This window comes from Zootoca vivipara, chromosome 4 (assembly GCF_963506605.1).
Source record: "Zootoca vivipara chromosome 4, rZooViv1.1, whole genome shotgun sequence".
NCBI classification, from domain to species: domain Eukaryota; kingdom Metazoa; phylum Chordata; class Lepidosauria; order Squamata; family Lacertidae; genus Zootoca; species Zootoca vivipara.
The window spans coordinates 66,995,703-67,012,630 of NC_083279.1; the positions used below are offsets into that span (position 1 = coordinate 66,995,703).

The 16,928-nt window shown below is 39.4% G+C and overlaps 1 protein-coding gene across 17 annotated transcripts in view; it reads right to left on the reverse strand.

Annotated features, from left to right (window-relative positions):
* BBX (BBX high mobility group box domain containing) overlaps positions 1-16,928 on the reverse strand; it is a 133,267-nt gene that overhangs the window by 48,544 nt on the left and 67,795 nt on the right. For 10 of the 17 annotated variants that reach the window (XM_035116507.2, XM_035116512.2, XM_035116501.2 and 7 more), the window contains 2 exons: positions 3,461-3,631; positions 2,146-2,388 (listed from right to left, as the gene is read on the reverse strand). In XM_035116507.2, coding sequence (XP_034972398.1) covers positions 2,146-2,388; positions 3,461-3,631 — 414 coding nt within the window. Of the gene's footprint in view, positions 1-2,145; positions 2,389-3,460; positions 3,632-13,061; positions 13,337-16,928 lie in introns of all 17 variants that reach the window. The other 7 variants (XM_060273698.1, XM_060273693.1, XM_060273695.1 and 4 more) reach the window with 1 other exon arrangement.

Below are 16,928 nucleotides of genomic sequence, written 5' to 3' on the forward strand. Positions count from 1 at the left end.
AGGCACATTGTATGGCCACCACTCTAAGCTGTGCATTATGTCTGAGCAGTGTTCATAACAAAGCCAAATTATAACTACAATTTTTAAAATGCAATTAAAGAGAAAAACCTCTCTCTCCTGTATGTATTTTCATCAATGCTTTACCAGGAAAAAATTGTTAAGAGGACCCAGTAGCAAGTTTTTGTTCATAATTACTGCTATTGCACTGCTAAACTACAGAAAGAATAAAAATTATATGCTTAATTGCACGTCTCATACACATTCTTGGAATGAATGTTACTGAGCTGAACACACTTGGCTATATTGTTCCTTTTCAATAGAGAAATGTGAGACTTGCTTTTAGAACTAAGCCTGGGAGGAAGGGTTTGTGTGAATCATATCGCCGCAGGCATAGCAGTTTTCAACACACTATTGTTAGAAGTTTCTAATTGTCACTTTTCACAGGAGTGTTATGCAGTTGTTCTTCTTCCCCACTGACAAAGGTTCAAGGGGAAGTTAAAAATCCGAAAAGACATTTTTGTCCTATAAATTCAACTCTCCAGTTTTCTAGATCACTACTGGATTCCATTATATTATTATTATTATTATTAGGTGTTTTTTTCTACCAATTGAAATAACAAGTCCCTAATTTCAGTATTGAAAAAACCAAATCAAAACAATTTTCATTATTCTGAATCAATAAAGAAGAATATCTAAAGACATTATCCACTACTTGGTGATTCGGAATAAATATAAAGAGGGCTTTTGATTGTATCACACCAATTATGATACACTGTCCCCAGGAAGCTTTCCCTGGTCCAAACTTCAGTTGCATGGTGAAAGACTTATTATTTATCAAGGCATACTGTATTTTGGATCTTATCTGCTACCTTTATAGATTAATTTAGGAGAGATTCCTTGCAGCAGAACATTATTTTAAAAATATGAGTTATATAAATTCTGCAGGAAGGTCATTCCTTATAGGAGTTTGAGCATTTGTTTCACAACAGTCAACTATGGGAAGCCCAAAAGCAAGGCTTGAAAGCAACAGCACAATCTCAACCTGTGATTCACAGAAACTAGCATTCAGAGACATACTGCCTCTCACAGTGTAGGTACAGTAGTGGCCAAAATTGTGGAAACCTTTTGGGAAAAGTGTATTTCTGAGGTTTGATGGCTCACAACTCCACTTTATTGGAGTAATACCATGAAATTATATATCAATGGAAATAAAATTTAATGAAGAATGTAATGCAACAAAGATAGTTCAATTATCTGTTTTCTCTCAAAACCTATAGCCAATTAACCAGAAAATGGAAGCACAACTTGCTTAGGTTGATATGCAGTTTGAATGTAGCCAATGAGCATTAGTGTTTAGAGTCACATCAGGTGTTATGGTGGTCTAGGTCAGTGTTTCCCAACCTTGTGCCTCCAGCTGTTTTCGGACTACAATTCCCATCATTCCTGACCACTGGTCTTGCTAGCTAGGGATGATGGGAGTTGTAGTCCCAAAACATCTGGAGGCACAAGGTTGGGAAACACTGGTCTAGGTTACCAAATTACTGATAAATTAAACAGTTAAAATAGGCTTTAGGTAAAAAGGTATGCTCTTCTAACGTCTCAAGTTGTTGCAAGGTATTTTTCTTTTTTAATAAAACAAATCTGATTAGAATTCAGAGCATATCACCAACAAATAGCTAGTCATCAAGAAAACCCTTAATTAAAATAAATCTACCCTTTGGGTCTGTTTCAGTAGCAGTAATTTGGAAAGGGAAATATTAGAAAGTAAAACAGGTATTTCTCTTGCTTTTGAGAATCCAGTTATAACATATTTGCTGGAGCACCTTTTGGGTTTTAAAATAGGAACAGGCCTCTAAAAGGAGGGTATCCAGATCATAAAAATTGTAAATTTAGTAAAAATTAGTAATCCTGCTTTTTTTGAATCAGGTAGTTCAGGTCAGAGTAACACAATATAAAAAACACTGTACGAAATGTATAAATTGAACTGTTTAGCTTGGTCACAAAGCTCCTTGCCTTCCTGAATTCCTGCTTAATCATCTCCCTTGCAAAACCTGACACAGATTGGGGAGGGCGGGATTGTAAGCATGATGCTGTTTTTCAAATGTTCACCATTTAAACATGTGGCACAACAGTGTCACTGGGTACCTCCTTGGCCATGTCGGTGTATTTCTGCTTTTCTTTAGGGTCTAGAACAGACCACCAATCCGCCAGGATCTTGGTAGCACCACGATTGTCCAGACGGGGGTGTTCTTGCCGCACAAGGGAACGGTGGCGTTTGCAGAACAGAAGGAATGCATTCATCGGCCTGCGAGCTCGTTGCTCTGAAGATTCCTCATCTTCTGTTTCGTCAGCATCGTGCTCAAGACCATCAGCACCAAGAAGATGGACCTATTTTACAAATAAAAATTCTACAGATGTAATGGATATTAGTGTTTATTAGATATTAGCTCCGACATCTAACTTAATATTCATTGTTAGAAACCTGCAAATCCCCTGCAGTGAAGCAATCAATTCAGCAAAATGTCTGAGCAAATAATATTACATTAGCTTTGCATTTACACTTTGTGGGATGAAAGATAGATTCCACTCAAGAGACTGAAGTGAGGTTCGGCGGAAATCTTGTTGTGCCCAGACTGTGGAACTTCCTCCCAAGGAAAGGCTTGTTTTGCCCCCTCATTAATGGCCTTCTAACCAGGTAGATAAAGTCTTCCAGTTTAAAATGCTTTTCTGATCTAAATGGTTTTAAGCTTCTGGACTGATTTGTGCTTGCACTGAACAATTTTGTTGATGGAAGCATGCCCACTTGTTTTAGTGGATGGGCAAAAGAGATATTTACTACCCCAATGTGTTTTGAATATTGGGTATTAAATGCTTTTATTTTAAAGTTTATTATTTTGAAGTTTATTATTTTAAAGTTTATTAAGTTGCCTTGAGTGGGATTTTTTTTTAAAAAAGGAATTATTATGAAAAATAATGTAATTTATGATAATTTCTACAACAAATAATTAACTTTTGGAATTTTCTGAATGTGGCAATGGCTACTAAATGATTAAACAAATTCATGGGCAATAGTTCTATCCACAGCCATTACCCATGGCAGCTCAAAATCTCTGTATTCAGAAGACCTATGCATCTGCATACCAACTTCTGGGTGGCTAAATGGGATAAAGTTCTTTCCTTCATGAGCTACTCTGTGGGCACACTGGGTCGGGAAAAGAATGCTAGACTACATGGACCCAGGGGCATGATACAGTGTGGGGCTCGTCTAACATTTGGAAAAGATACTCTTTTTAGATATTACCCAATATGAATGGGGGCAAACCACAATAGTCGGGCTGAGTGATATTAAAAAAAAACCTATGAATTTGATTTCCAAGTGGGGTTTTAGAAGGCTTGCACAGGCAACAAATATACAATGTATATCACACTAAAGCTCTACTTTTTGACAACATAGGTTCACCTTATCAATATCTTCTTCGTCCTCTTCCTCCTCCTCTTCTTCTGAAAAGTCAAGGATTTTCTTTGCAAGTAGCGGATGCCACTGAAGACACTTTCTCTTTGGTCGTTTCCCAGTACCCTCTCCGTCTGTTGAATGATCTTTATTCCTATTGCTGCCTTTCATTACTGTGACCTAGTAGAAATAAATAAAATGTTCCCATAAAAAACAAATATGTTATTGAACACACTTTTTCAGCTTTTACTACTGAATGCTGAATTATTAATCTCAATCCCCAATAGATAATATACTACCCAAAGGGTGTAGACAGATGCGGTCCTACTACGTTATTATGAATGAATAAACTCTGTAGATTTTAGTGGAACATCTGCATGAGCAGCCAAGTACAAAATAGGTAGGAGAATGCACACATTTGTTTTACCAGATTGCTACTAGCAGTCTATGAATTTGTGACAGATGTTTCTTCCTTTTTTATGATGTCTCAAGATGCACTTAGTGGTAAATTTTAAAGCCCAGAAGCTCATCATGACAGCTCCCATAGCAACACCTCCAAGGGAAATTCAAGAGTTCATAGTGGTGGGGAATCTTCAGCTCTTGGGACTAATTAGGCCCAATATGTATCCCAGTTTGGTCCATGAGGCCATTACCCACAAACCAGTGTCCCTTAAAAATGCTTCCTCTGTAGACAGAAAAATGTTCAATTTGGAAGAACCAAATTCAGTTGCCCACCACTAATCTATCATACAGATTTGCCCTGAAAGAGAAGTATATAGAATAAGACACATTTTATTAGGATCAGCATGACTGTAGTTCTGTACATGGCTTCCTGAGTGGAAGTTCTATTGAATCCAGTGGTGCGTACGTCTTATTGCAAAACACACTGAGCTTTTAAAAAAAAGATCTTCAGGTGGGCGCAAGATATAGGACAGTGATGGGCAACCTGCTTGGTGTGTCAAAATTCGCCAAAAAAACGAGCATAACTCAGGTGGTGTGTCACTTTGAGAAAAAACACACACCATAATTTCACGATATTTATAGTTTAAATAACAAAAATGTATAATTGTAATATATGTATAATTGTAACTTCCTCATTCTGACTTCCTCTATGCTAATCTCTCACAATAAAGCCTCCTTGTCCGCTCATTCACTAGCCAGAGTTAACCAAGTCAATAAACTATCTTGGTACTCCAAAAGATGTCACTCCTCTGTTCTCTTCCTCTGCCACACCACTGGTCACATTAGACAGAAGGATGATGTATGCAGCAGGATTATAAGAGGAGCTCTTGCTTAAGATTCAGTTGGCTAGGGAGTGGAAGGGTTTGCTGCTTTATCTGATAATGGCATTTGATAGTATGATCTGGATTTTTTGCCTAGAGCTAACCAAAAAAAACCTTTAAAATACTTAAATGCAATCAGAAGTATTTTAATTTGCGTATCCCTAACATATTTACATGAGTTCCCCAATACACTGGTGACTTTAAACAGTTTGGTAGCAGCTCATTACTTTCTTCACTAAGTTATAATTATTCCTTTGGAGCAAGGTATCTCAGTTCCCTAATGAACTTCACACTGGGGAAATATTACCCAGAGTGTTTCAGGGTTAAAAATCTTTTCTGCTAAATATAAACATATTAACACAGGGGAGCCTGAAGAAATAACCCAGTATATAAACAGTCCTAAAACATTGCAAAAATGGCACTTCACACCTCTTTATCTTGCACACATGCAACTTTCTCTTAAACCATTTTGTTCACAAGAATGTGAAACGAAGGAAACATGGCAGCATAAATGGTGGTATTACGTTAAGGTGTCAGGTTTTTGAAAGACAGGGTTTTCATAGATCCGCTGGGTTAACTTTACTGAATATATTTCAGGGCCAGAACGCTGATCTCTCATTTAAATCTCTTACTGGATATCTGTCATTAGCAGTTAGACTTGTTATACCCTGTTTTGGGAAGTCTTGGACAAATTGGCTTAACTGGGTTTGGTGACCAACCCAGAAGCTGACCAACAAAATATGACTAGCTAGAGAAAGATGCGGGTGGCACTGTGGTCTAAACCACTGAGTCCAGGGCTTGCCGATCAGAAGGTCGGTGGTTCGAATCCCCGCGACGGGGTGAGCTCCTGTTGCTCAGTCCCAGCTCCTGTCAACCTAGCAGTTCTCAAGCACGTCAAAATGCAAGTAGATAAATAGGTACCGCTCCGGTGGGAAGGTAAACAGCATTTCTGTGTGCTACTCTGGTTTCCCCAGAATCGGCTTAGTCATGTTGGCCACATAACTAGGAAAAACTGTCTGCGGACAAACGCCGGCTCCCTTGGTCTGTAAAGCAAGATGAGCGCCACAACCCTAAGTCGTCCACAACTGGACTTAACTGTCAGGGGTCCTTTGCCTTTTTAGAGACAGAAAGACTTGTTTCAGATGACTGGTACTATTGTAGTGATTGCATAAGTAAGAAAAAACTATCTTGAACCTTTGCAGTTAACTTTTTTGGTTGCTCTAGGTTAAATCATATTCTATGCTTCAGCCTACTGACTGTGTATTTTTATGCTGTATACTTCCAAGTTTTTTGTTAAGGGAGATGTTATTTTCAAAAAAACCAAACCAATAAATTTATTTTTAAATAGTCAGCTCTCAAATGAGTATAAAAAGTCCCAGATTAGAGAAGGCAGGTTGCAAAATGTGAATATGGAAAGCTGTTTTCATACATGAGTATGATAGTGTTCATTTTTACTCCCAGATTTAAAAAAAAACATGAAAAAGACTCTCATATTTCTGTTGCTAAGGAGCTGCCTTTACCTTATGCCACCATTTTAGAATAATATATTTAATTGCCTATGTAATTTTAATTAAAACCTTTTGACATGTTAACATGATATTGCCACATAAATGCTAATTATATGTAACTCATACTCTTTTCTTTTTAATGTGTATGCTTAAACTATAGCCCTCATTTTTATTTTGCATTTTTCAAATCAGTGCATGTTAATATTAAAAGGATGAGAAATTTAGCAGTAATGTAAATCGTGAAAAGTTAGGCAACATACCGTAGTACTTTTCACCCAAATATGAAAACTCATTTTGTCATAGTAGAGGCACATTGTTATAGCTCCTTTAATAAGACACCCAGGTTCAATGCACAGATGCAGGGGAGCTGGGCCGAGGTGTGTGTGTCTCCCTCTTCCCCTCCTACTAATAAAGCCCTCTTTACATGTTCAACGCGTGTGGGCTGCTATGTATGTCCCAGGCATACTTCATAGGTTGAAAACAGCACCTTAAATTGGGACACAAAGCACACTAAAGTGGTACCTTGGTTCTCAAACAGAATCCATTCCTGAAGTCCATTCAACTTCTGAAACCATTAAAAAACCAAGACGTGGCTTCTGATTGGCTGCAGGAGCTTCCTGCACTCAATCAGAAGTCGAGAAAGCCGCATCAGACGTTCGGCTTTCAAAAAACGTTCGCAAACCGCAACACTCACTTCCAGGCGTTCGGGAACCAAAACATTCAAGTTGCAAGGTGTTCGGGAAGAAAGGTATTAGCCAGTTGAACTGGTGCAATAATGCAAAAGGAACTGATTTAGGGACTCCTGGTGGAATTTCAATATTTTGGAGTAAATTAATTGAAGCGGGATTTGATGTTTGGGTTTCAGACCTTACCCCTCAGTTTGTGGGCAAGTCACTTGTTAGCATTGTGTCTTTTTGTAATCTGGATGTTATGTTGCAGCAACAATTGTGGGGTTGTTTCTGAGCTCAGACTTGTGCTCAGTTTGAGGTCTTGGACAAATCTTGCATCTCTTTCTACCATTGGGCAGTTACATGCCCCCGAGAAGTTGACAAACAGAGCACAAGAACAGCAGCATGCCATGCCGTGTTTACTTCTAGCATCTGAAAATTATACTGAAGGAATAGGGAAGCAATATGCCCCCGCCAAAGCTGCTGGACACCCAACTCCCATCAACGCCAATCAACATGGCCAGTGCAGCCCAACTACATCTGGAGGGCCATCCCTGATAAACGCAATCTGTACATTTAGGTTCCATTTAAAATTTCATGGCTGATAACTACCTACATGCGGAGTTTCGTGGGGATGAAGCTGAGAAATGTGTGGTAGAAGAGAGGGGAACTTGCCATGCCCCTACTTTTTTGAAGCCCTGGTCCCCTATGAAAGCAGACTTAACACCAGTGTTTGTTCAGTTCGTGGCACAGTAAAAAAGAAATAAAGAAATGATGCTGAAAATGATGGGCAACTTGTGACCTTCCATATGTTGCTGGAGTACAAATGCCATCAGCTTTGATCATTGGCCATGCTACCTTGACAGATGGCAATCCAACATCATTAAGAGTCAAAGGTTGTCTGACCCTGTATAGGAACTGTCTATCCTTAAATTCCAGCTGCCATGTGAAAACTGGTGGATAAAGAAGTGGCATCTGTGACACCTGAGAGCTATCCATTATGGAAATCACCCTAACTGTGTGGAAAGTTTCCATGTTCCCTACAGAGCAGAGGCAATTGCTCAGTGACAGACTGTCATGTTACCACCATTAGAAACTGTGACTTATGAGTGTATCCTTACTTCCAAGAAAAGGTGTTTGGATGTGTGCCTCTTTTTCTTGAAATTATGCTTCATACAGCACTTTATGCATGGAACACTAGTAAAAAAACACTTGAATGGCACAAGTTGACAACCAGATTCCTGGATTCTCTTTCAGCATATACCGTTGACTCAGGACAAAGATGTGGATGAACTGTGTTTGTTGAATCAACAGTCAGGTGGTGTGAAATTTACTTAGCACATGTCTAGAACACAGTTTAGCATGGAACTGAAAAAAAGCTTCTGGAAGAGAGCTTCAGATCTGAGTGCAACGTGAAGCAATCCAATGATTAATGAACTATCGACTCAATATTCATTGCCACTGGACCTTACATGCACATGTGGTGGTTTTGTAAATCTGTTCATTCATTTTGGCTTTTGCTAAATAAAGAATTGGGTGTAATATACCAAACAGACCTACAACCATCTCTTTAACTTACTTGACTCAGAATACTCAGGACATGCCTATTCCACCAGTTGCTCATAAAGAACTTTTAATGTGTTGCTGCCTCCTCTTCACGACGGTGTGTATGTAAATAACTATGTGGTGGTGTACTGTCTTGGGATTGAACATTGAACCATGGTACGTCAGAGCATGGATAACAACCCTGGCTGAAAAGCTGATGTGCCAGGTTTGTGCAACCAAAGGGAATTATAATCCCCATCTTTTTTATAATGTGTGGCAACCATTTTTGATTATATGCATCAAGATGAATGTGTTTATAACTTCACGATATCTCATAGTAATATGTGGAAAGATTTTTTTGGAGTGACCTGTAAGAATTTGATTTGATACGTTAAAGCAACATGGTTTATTTGGGAGGGGGTTATTGGTTTGTTTTTATTATGTAATTTGTGTTCTCATTTTGTATTTTGATGTTGTGAAGCACCCTGTGATCTTTGGATGAAGGGTGGCATACACATGTAATAAATAATATTAAAATAATAGAAACTGCTGTGTTGTGAGTTTTATTGTTATGCGTGATGTTAAAAAATTAAAATTAATATACAATATTTAAAAAAAATATTCTATGCCATAGACTTGTCATTGTGCTTCTCTTCACTTAATTCAGCAGTTGTTATAAGTATCCAATCATTCTGAAATAATACTAAAAAACCTCCAAGCAAAAAAATGCTTGCAAAGTAGCATACAAAACAATCTCACACGAAAAGGCAGTGTTGAATTGTTACTATTTTGCAACCAACTAAAACTGGCACTACTGTATTCTGTTCCCAACATTTAATAGGATTAAGAAAATCTTCACAGAATATAAGTAATCCCACAACATGATTCTAAGCACTCTATTATTGTACTTGTGAATTTTCCAAAATGACGTACTGCTTAAAACCAATCGGCAACAAAAACTTAATAGGGTTTTCTAAACCCAGAAGGGAGATATTTACAATGGCATGTTGCTAGATCCAGACTTAAGTTTTACTTACAGCAGACCCATTGAAATAAATGATATTTAAAATCAGTAATTAAAAAATGAGTAACTAATTAAGTTCCATCAAGTTCCATCTCTGCTCTAAGGATGACTAAGTTTGGGTTCAAGCCATGGTTGTTGTGAGTCTTTATGTCAGGGGAAACTGCTGCCCCCCAAAAAACATTGTTGGCCTTTAACTTCCATCAGCCCCAGTCAGCATGACCAATAGCCAGAGATAATGGAAGTTGTGGAAGAGACATCACCTTGCCGACAAAGGTCCGTATAGTTAAAGCTATGGTTTCCCCAGTAGTGATGTATGGAAGTGAGAGCTGGACCATAAAGAAGGCTGATCGCCGAAGAATTGATACTTTTGAATTATGGTGCTGGAGGAGACTCTTGAGAGTCCCATGGACTGCAAGAAGATCAAACCTATCCATTCTTAAGAAAATCAGCCCTGAGTGCTCCCTGGAAGGACAGATCGTGAAGCTGAGGCTCCAATACTTTGGCCACCTCATGAGAAGAGAAGACTCCCTGGAAAAGACCCTGATGTTGGGAAAGATTGAGGGCACTAGGAGAAGGGGACGACAGAGGACAAGATGGTTGGACAGTGTTCTCGAAGCTACGAACATGAGTTTGACCAAACTGCGGGAGGCAGTGCAAGACAGGAGTGCCTGGCGTGCTATGGTCCATGGGGTCACGAAGAGTCGGACACGACTAAACGACTAAACAACAACAACAATGGAAGTTGTACTGTGCATTGCAAATGACTGTTCCTGCTTTTTGCCTACAACTCAATGGTCACAGCCTTCCCAACACCACTCTGTGTGTTGCAAATGACTTGCTCGGAATTTAATTACTTAATTTCCCAATTAACATAATCTAATATTTTATTATGGTGGTGAAATATGCAGATTGCATTTCGTGGAGTTTATTTTGTTTATTAGTTAAACCTGTGGTTTGTGTTGCCCCTGTAGTTCAACTACCCAGTGTGTTTTAATAAGGCAGCTCAAATGAAAGTAAAATGCCTGCAGTACTAACATTAGTAGGCCCAGCTAGCATTTGTGAATTTCCCTGCTGCAAATAATTGCCCCACCTGTGCGTGTTTGTGAAACTCTCCAGGAGATTTCAGGAGCAAAATGTGCAGATGCTAAACCCACCTCAATTACTTGTTTCTCCGCAGACTTCGTTCACCCCCTTCCAAGACCTCAAGATTCTGGTTGGATTCTGGTTTCATTCAATTATACAGGTGCTCTGGAGGGGGGATATAAGGTTCCCCCCCCTGCTCTTGTCAAGAGAAATACTGTCTATAGGAAGCCAGTGTAATCTAGACCAGCATAATTTACCCCTATTCCAAGCTCTGATCAGGAGCCTCTGGAAGGGGAGTATGGACCCAAAGTCACATGACTGAGCTGAACAAAGTAAGTGTAGATCCTTGTGTCTCCTGCCCTGGCCACTCTCCAAGAACACTCTTTTTGGGGGACCTACACTGTTGTAAGTTCCTGTTGTCTTATTGCCAGCTGAGTCAGGGTGAGGGACTTAAACTAGTGTTATGTGAGTTATATGAGTTATTGCCCCAACTCATCCAAGAAAGCCCAAATCCACCAAAACCATGCTGTTAGGCATCATGTAACATTGCTCCAAACATTGCTCATTGCCCCAAATCTTGCCCCAGTCCCTCTGGAAAATGCACCAAAATGGAATTAATATTAACAGCAGCAGCAGCAGCAGCAGCAACAACAACAACAACAACATTACCCCGCCCATCTGGCTGGGTTTCCCCACAATAAAACATCAAACATTAAAAACTTCCCTAAACAAGGCTGCCTTCAGATGTCTCCTGAATCCTATGTAGCAGCACTACTATGCTGCTCTGTACAAAGAACTGGTCTGTGAGCACATACGCTAGTCAGGGGCATTTTACTAAGAATGTGTGATAATATTTATTAAAAATATTAAAGCCATGCATATGGGAAAGAAAGTATAAATTACTCTAATAAACTCAAATGAAGATAAAACATCCACAGCTTTAGCCATGGCAGAATTCCTGCACCTATTCCAAAATATGCAGCCTGAAAAAGACCTGATCAGATATAGAAACCATTCTGATATGTTCACTAAGAGGAAATTAGAAGCAACACATTCTCCAAGAATCTTATTAAAGATCAAGAAACTGTCAAGGGCATACACAATAAGTAATATATACAAGGTGGAAAGAAATCTGTACCAGCAAACAAAAGTATGGATAGCATTCTTCAAAATAAACTGCACACTGTTTATTAAATTTTCAAGACTATTGCATTACTTATTTCAGAAGTGCACAATTAAAATTCTGTCAAATTAGTTTTCATTTTTTGTTGTTTCATTCTCCTGTTACATTTTCTGATATCAAAAAAAGGGGGCAGATATTATATAAACACTGCATATCGCCACCAGAGGATTTGTGTCAGGGCCAATTTTCCAGATTAATTGAAAGAGATACTTACAGGGTGATAGTTCACATATTATGTTAAAATATACAGATCATACATAGCACAATAACTGTACGAAAAACCATCAAGTGTGGGTTTCATCATTCTCTATTTTCACAGGCGCAAGAAAGTTTAGAGTTTTACCATTGTTTTATCATTAACAGCAAGAGGTGAAGCCCATACTCTCCAACATTTACCAATGAAAATAGGGATGTCCAATTCCATGATGATAATTTTACTATTTATACCTGACATTCTTACTGGGTTTCCCCAGCCACTCTGGGCAGCTTCCAACAGACAGTGTATAAAACATAACAAAACATTCAACACTGAAAAACTTTCCTATACAGGGCTGCCTTCAGATGGCTCAGGTGTGGGATAACTCCCTACCCTACAACATTTCTCCAATGAAAATAGGGACATCCTAAGGAAAAGCAGGAATTCCAAGATCAAATTGGAAACCAGGATGGCTTCTCTAAAACAGGGACGTCCCTGGAAAATAGGGACACTTGGAGAGTCTGGGAGACCTAACAATATGAACCACACACTTACCCTGTTTAGAGAGTTGCACCACCAAATTACAAGTGGCAGCTCTCAATGCAAAGGAGACTGGTCGTTAGTCACATTTTTCAGACGAACATTCGCATGCTTCCCTAGAATATTATCGTCCAGGTGACTTGCTTTCTACAGCTTTAGGGCAGCTGCCAAGGATCTCCCTCTCAGGACTGGTCCTGCCTTCCTCGAATCTCCCATTTTCATTTTTTGGCCCAGCAGCCATTTTAAAATTTCCTGCAATGCTATTCCAGAGCAATGGTCTGGCAGAGCATTGAAAGATATTTAAAATGGAAGGATGCTTGCTGCAGCATGTTGCAGATTGCAGTGCTTTTGCTACCAATGCCCACTAATGCTGTAAGAGCCATGCGTTTTCCTGAGGAGCGCTTTGAACTGCTGGTAGCTCTGTTTAAAGTGCCACCACAGAGAGGAATAAGGCAAGTGGACTAACAAGGGATAAATGTGAACAAATGCAGTTACATATAACAAACTTCTTTCTGACTAGGGGATAAGGACTATGGGGAAAATGTGACAATGCTGAAATGCAAAGTCCCAAGACTTGTACCTCTTTTTGCATTACCGAGCCAATGCAGAGCATTCTCTATGGGAGCCAGAGTGGTGTAGTGGTTAAGAGGAGTAGACTCGTAATCTGGTACACCGGGTTCATGTCTCCGCTCCTCCACATGTAGCTGCTGGGTGACCTTTGAAGTCTCTCAGCCCCACTCACCTCACAGAGTGTTTGTTGTGGGGGAGGAAGGGAACGGAGAATGTTAGCCGCTTTGAGACTCCTTCGGGTAGTGATAAAGCGGGATATCAAATCCAAACTCTTCTATGGTTTGTCTTAGTGAAAAGAAACATATTTAAACTTCAGAAGACAGTTACAGAATGTAATTGGGTTCTTAACTCCTGGAAAACTCATTTACAAAATCTCAGCCTATGAAATGCAAAGAGAGAAAAGCTCATTTACTTGGTACTAATTACTGGCCAGACAGTGAATCAATTCTGTACCATTTCACAGCAGAGAGCTAGTAATGAGCATTTCTAACTTTCATAGAATTAGTGGTCTAATGGGGAACATGCTGTGAGCAAATGGAATACAGTTTGCTAGCTGAGATTTATGATAAATTGTGCTGTCAGAAGTAACTAACCGCTGAGTAAAAGTCTCCCCTGATTTTTTTTTCCTGAGTCTTATTTCTCATTTCAATGTATAGTGTTGCTGCTCTCATTGCTGTTAACAGCTGAAAGTCAAGGAGGGTGATTTGTTTATTAGGTACTGCAGCAGATCTTTGCTAAAGGGCCCAGCATTTCAAGGGGCATCCAGTCATTGTTCTTGAAGTCAACTTGCTTACTGAAGTGCTGCTTCTGACCAAGTAGTGGGGAAATAGTTAATTAACAACTTGGAAATGTGCACTTAATTTTCATCTCACCAAATAACTTTGGAACAGAATAATGGGGCTTCCACATCAATTCCATTCCAGACAGCTGCTAGGTGCACATGCAGCAACCATCAATAATATTATATTCAAAAACCTAATCACATCTTAAAGTTCAAGAGAACTCTTAGCTACATTAGGTTGGCCATGGAATGTTTGTGGCAGGTATTCGTTCCTAGATCTATGATGTACACACTTCTGTTGTCAAGATGTTTGTTTCTTTGGAAAGCCAGCTGATGGAGACAAGGGAAAACTGCCAGACCTGATCAAAGGCAGAAAGGAATGAAATCCACAAGGTAAATACAAAGAAACTTTGTAATAACTCCCCCTTTTCTGCCTAAGCAGAATCTAATGATTACTAAACTTAAGAATACAGTGGTACGGTACCTCTACTTACGAATAACACTACTTACGAATGTTTCTACTTACGAACGGAGCTCCGTCCTCCATCTTGGATGCAGTTTAGATAGGATTTTTTCTACTTACGAATTTTTAGATAGGGTTGCTTCGACTTACGAATTTTTTCTCCCAATGCATTCCTATGGGATTCAACTTACAATTTTTTTCAACTTACGAATGTGCGTTCGGAACGCATTAAATTCGTAAGTAGAGGTACCACTGTACTAGGTTTGTTTAGAATCAATTTGTTACATGCTTTTACTTGTAATACATTTTATCTTGTTTAAGAGAAAGAAATTGCTTCATTGTTTGGTGGCATTTTCAAATAGAGGCAGTGCCTATCCAGTACATTAGCAGGTTTTTACGTGAATACTGTAAAGATGGAAAAGGAAATAGAACACAGAAAGCATGCCTTAGGCTACAATCTTCCCTGGGATTAAACCCCACTGAACTCAGTATTGCATCTTAGAGTAGACCTATTGAAATTAATGGTTGTAAATTAGTCATGTTTATTAATTTCCATGGATCCACTCTAAATTGGACTAAATCCTTACAATGAAATCTTACCGGTAGTTATGTCTACTCAGAAGTAAGCCCCAATGATTTCAAAAGACCTTGACCCCCCCCTTACTTCTGAATAGGTATGTATAGGGTTGCATTGTTAGGCCTGTAAGAAATTAGATTGCATGTGTTGTGATTTGTGACTCCTGTACCAATCATGGGACAACACAATGGAAAATTAAGCTGCCAAGAAAAGACAACAGAAGACAACAGAAAAGCAACAGCCAGCACCAGATGGTCTTGGATTGTAATTTATTGCCCGTGGCTGTTCACCATGGTGGCTGGGACAGTTGGGAGTCTCATACTGTAAGTGCACGAAGCACATCAGATATGCGTCGCATATACCACCTCAGCCATTATGATAGCAAACGTGAAAGATAGGGTATTATCATAATCAGGATATGTATACAGAATGGATGTTGGCAAACCAACTCTGTGTTACACAGATGTCTGCAAATGTGGCATGAAGGCTGACAACATTACCCCGCCATGTGGGAATCCCGTGCAGATGATGGCAGTGCCTGGAGACAGGCAGTCAGGTTGTGTATCCACAGCAGTTATCAAAGGAGGAATAACCGCTGAGAGGAGCGCAGAGGGAGAAGATACTCCGTGGTGCACCTGTAGCAGCAAAACGGGACATCTTCACCTGCCCCACCCGCACTAAAACAGGTCTATCTTGTATCAGTCTCTACAGCCACAGCAGGCGTTGGAACTCTCCAATGACTTGACTTTATCCCCAAAGAAACACTCTTCCACCTCATGAGAAGAGAAGAATCCTTGGAAAAGACCCTGATGTTGGGAAAGATTGAGGGCACTAGGAGAAGGGGACGACAGAGAACGAGATGGTTGGACAGTGTTCTCGAAGCTACGAACATGAGTTTGACCAAACTGCGGGAGGCAGTGGAAGACAGGAGTGCCTGGCGTGCTATGGTCCATGGGGTCATGCAGTCAGACATGACTTCTAAACGACTAAACAACAACAAAAGAGATGGATGGAGCAGATGCTAACTCCGGTTCACCCAGTGTATTTGTAATTTTGTTGATACTTGTATAAGGTGATGCAGGTGCAGAAAACCTGAACATGACATATTAACACTCTTTATTTATTTTACTGTACAAATGATTGCAAAAAACCCTACGTGAAACTTCTTTTCTTTTTGTAGCCATTTTAGAAAGCTGTAAATTGGCTGCAGGAATAAAAAAAAAGCATTGAAAAGCATGTGATGTTGAATTTTAAAAATAGTGTCCTGTCACACAAAACTCCTTTGTTAACACACTGGTAACAAGAATAGGGGGGGGGGAGAAACCCACCCATCTCATTGCATGACTATTAGGTGCCACCTAGTGGCCATTATTGTCATAATCTAGCTTTCAAAGTATGTCAGGATTAATATGCCATACAATACCAATCTTTAGTTAACACTGGATCAGAAGCATCCAATGAGGCTGAATCTGCAATGAAGTGTTGCACTGTCCAGTGTTCCTGTTCGGTTAGCCTTTCTTTAGTATACTCCATTCAATTTCCCAACTTACCCAGTTTCCCTTTCTAACCCCCTTCCCCTAAAACAGCCTGTCTGCGTTCTGTACTGGGCTTGTGAGTCCTTATTGGCTTGTGTCCTCATATAGAATTCCCCCAAATCTTGGAATCCCCCAAAGTCTGCTGATACTTCTTATCTGAACATTGGAAATGTAAGGTGTTCTTTGAGAAGTAACCTTCCTTTCTTTCACATGAAGAAGTGGGATTTAAAATTTAAAAAAAAAACTGGTGAAAAAGGTGTGTTGTCAGTCTTCAGGACTGTGGTTTGGCAATGAAGATCAGATTGCCATTGCTATTACAGTTCTCACTGTATGATTTTTATGATGCTGCTTTGATTTTAATTAACCTTTGAGATTTTCTGGTTGGTTGAATTGGCTGTATTTACAAAATAAAAACCCATTTACCTTTACAGAATGTAAACCAAATGAAGGGAACTAAAACAAGATCAGTCTTTTGAAGACTTTCACCAGCCAGAAAATTAATATACAGCAGAGACTTCTCC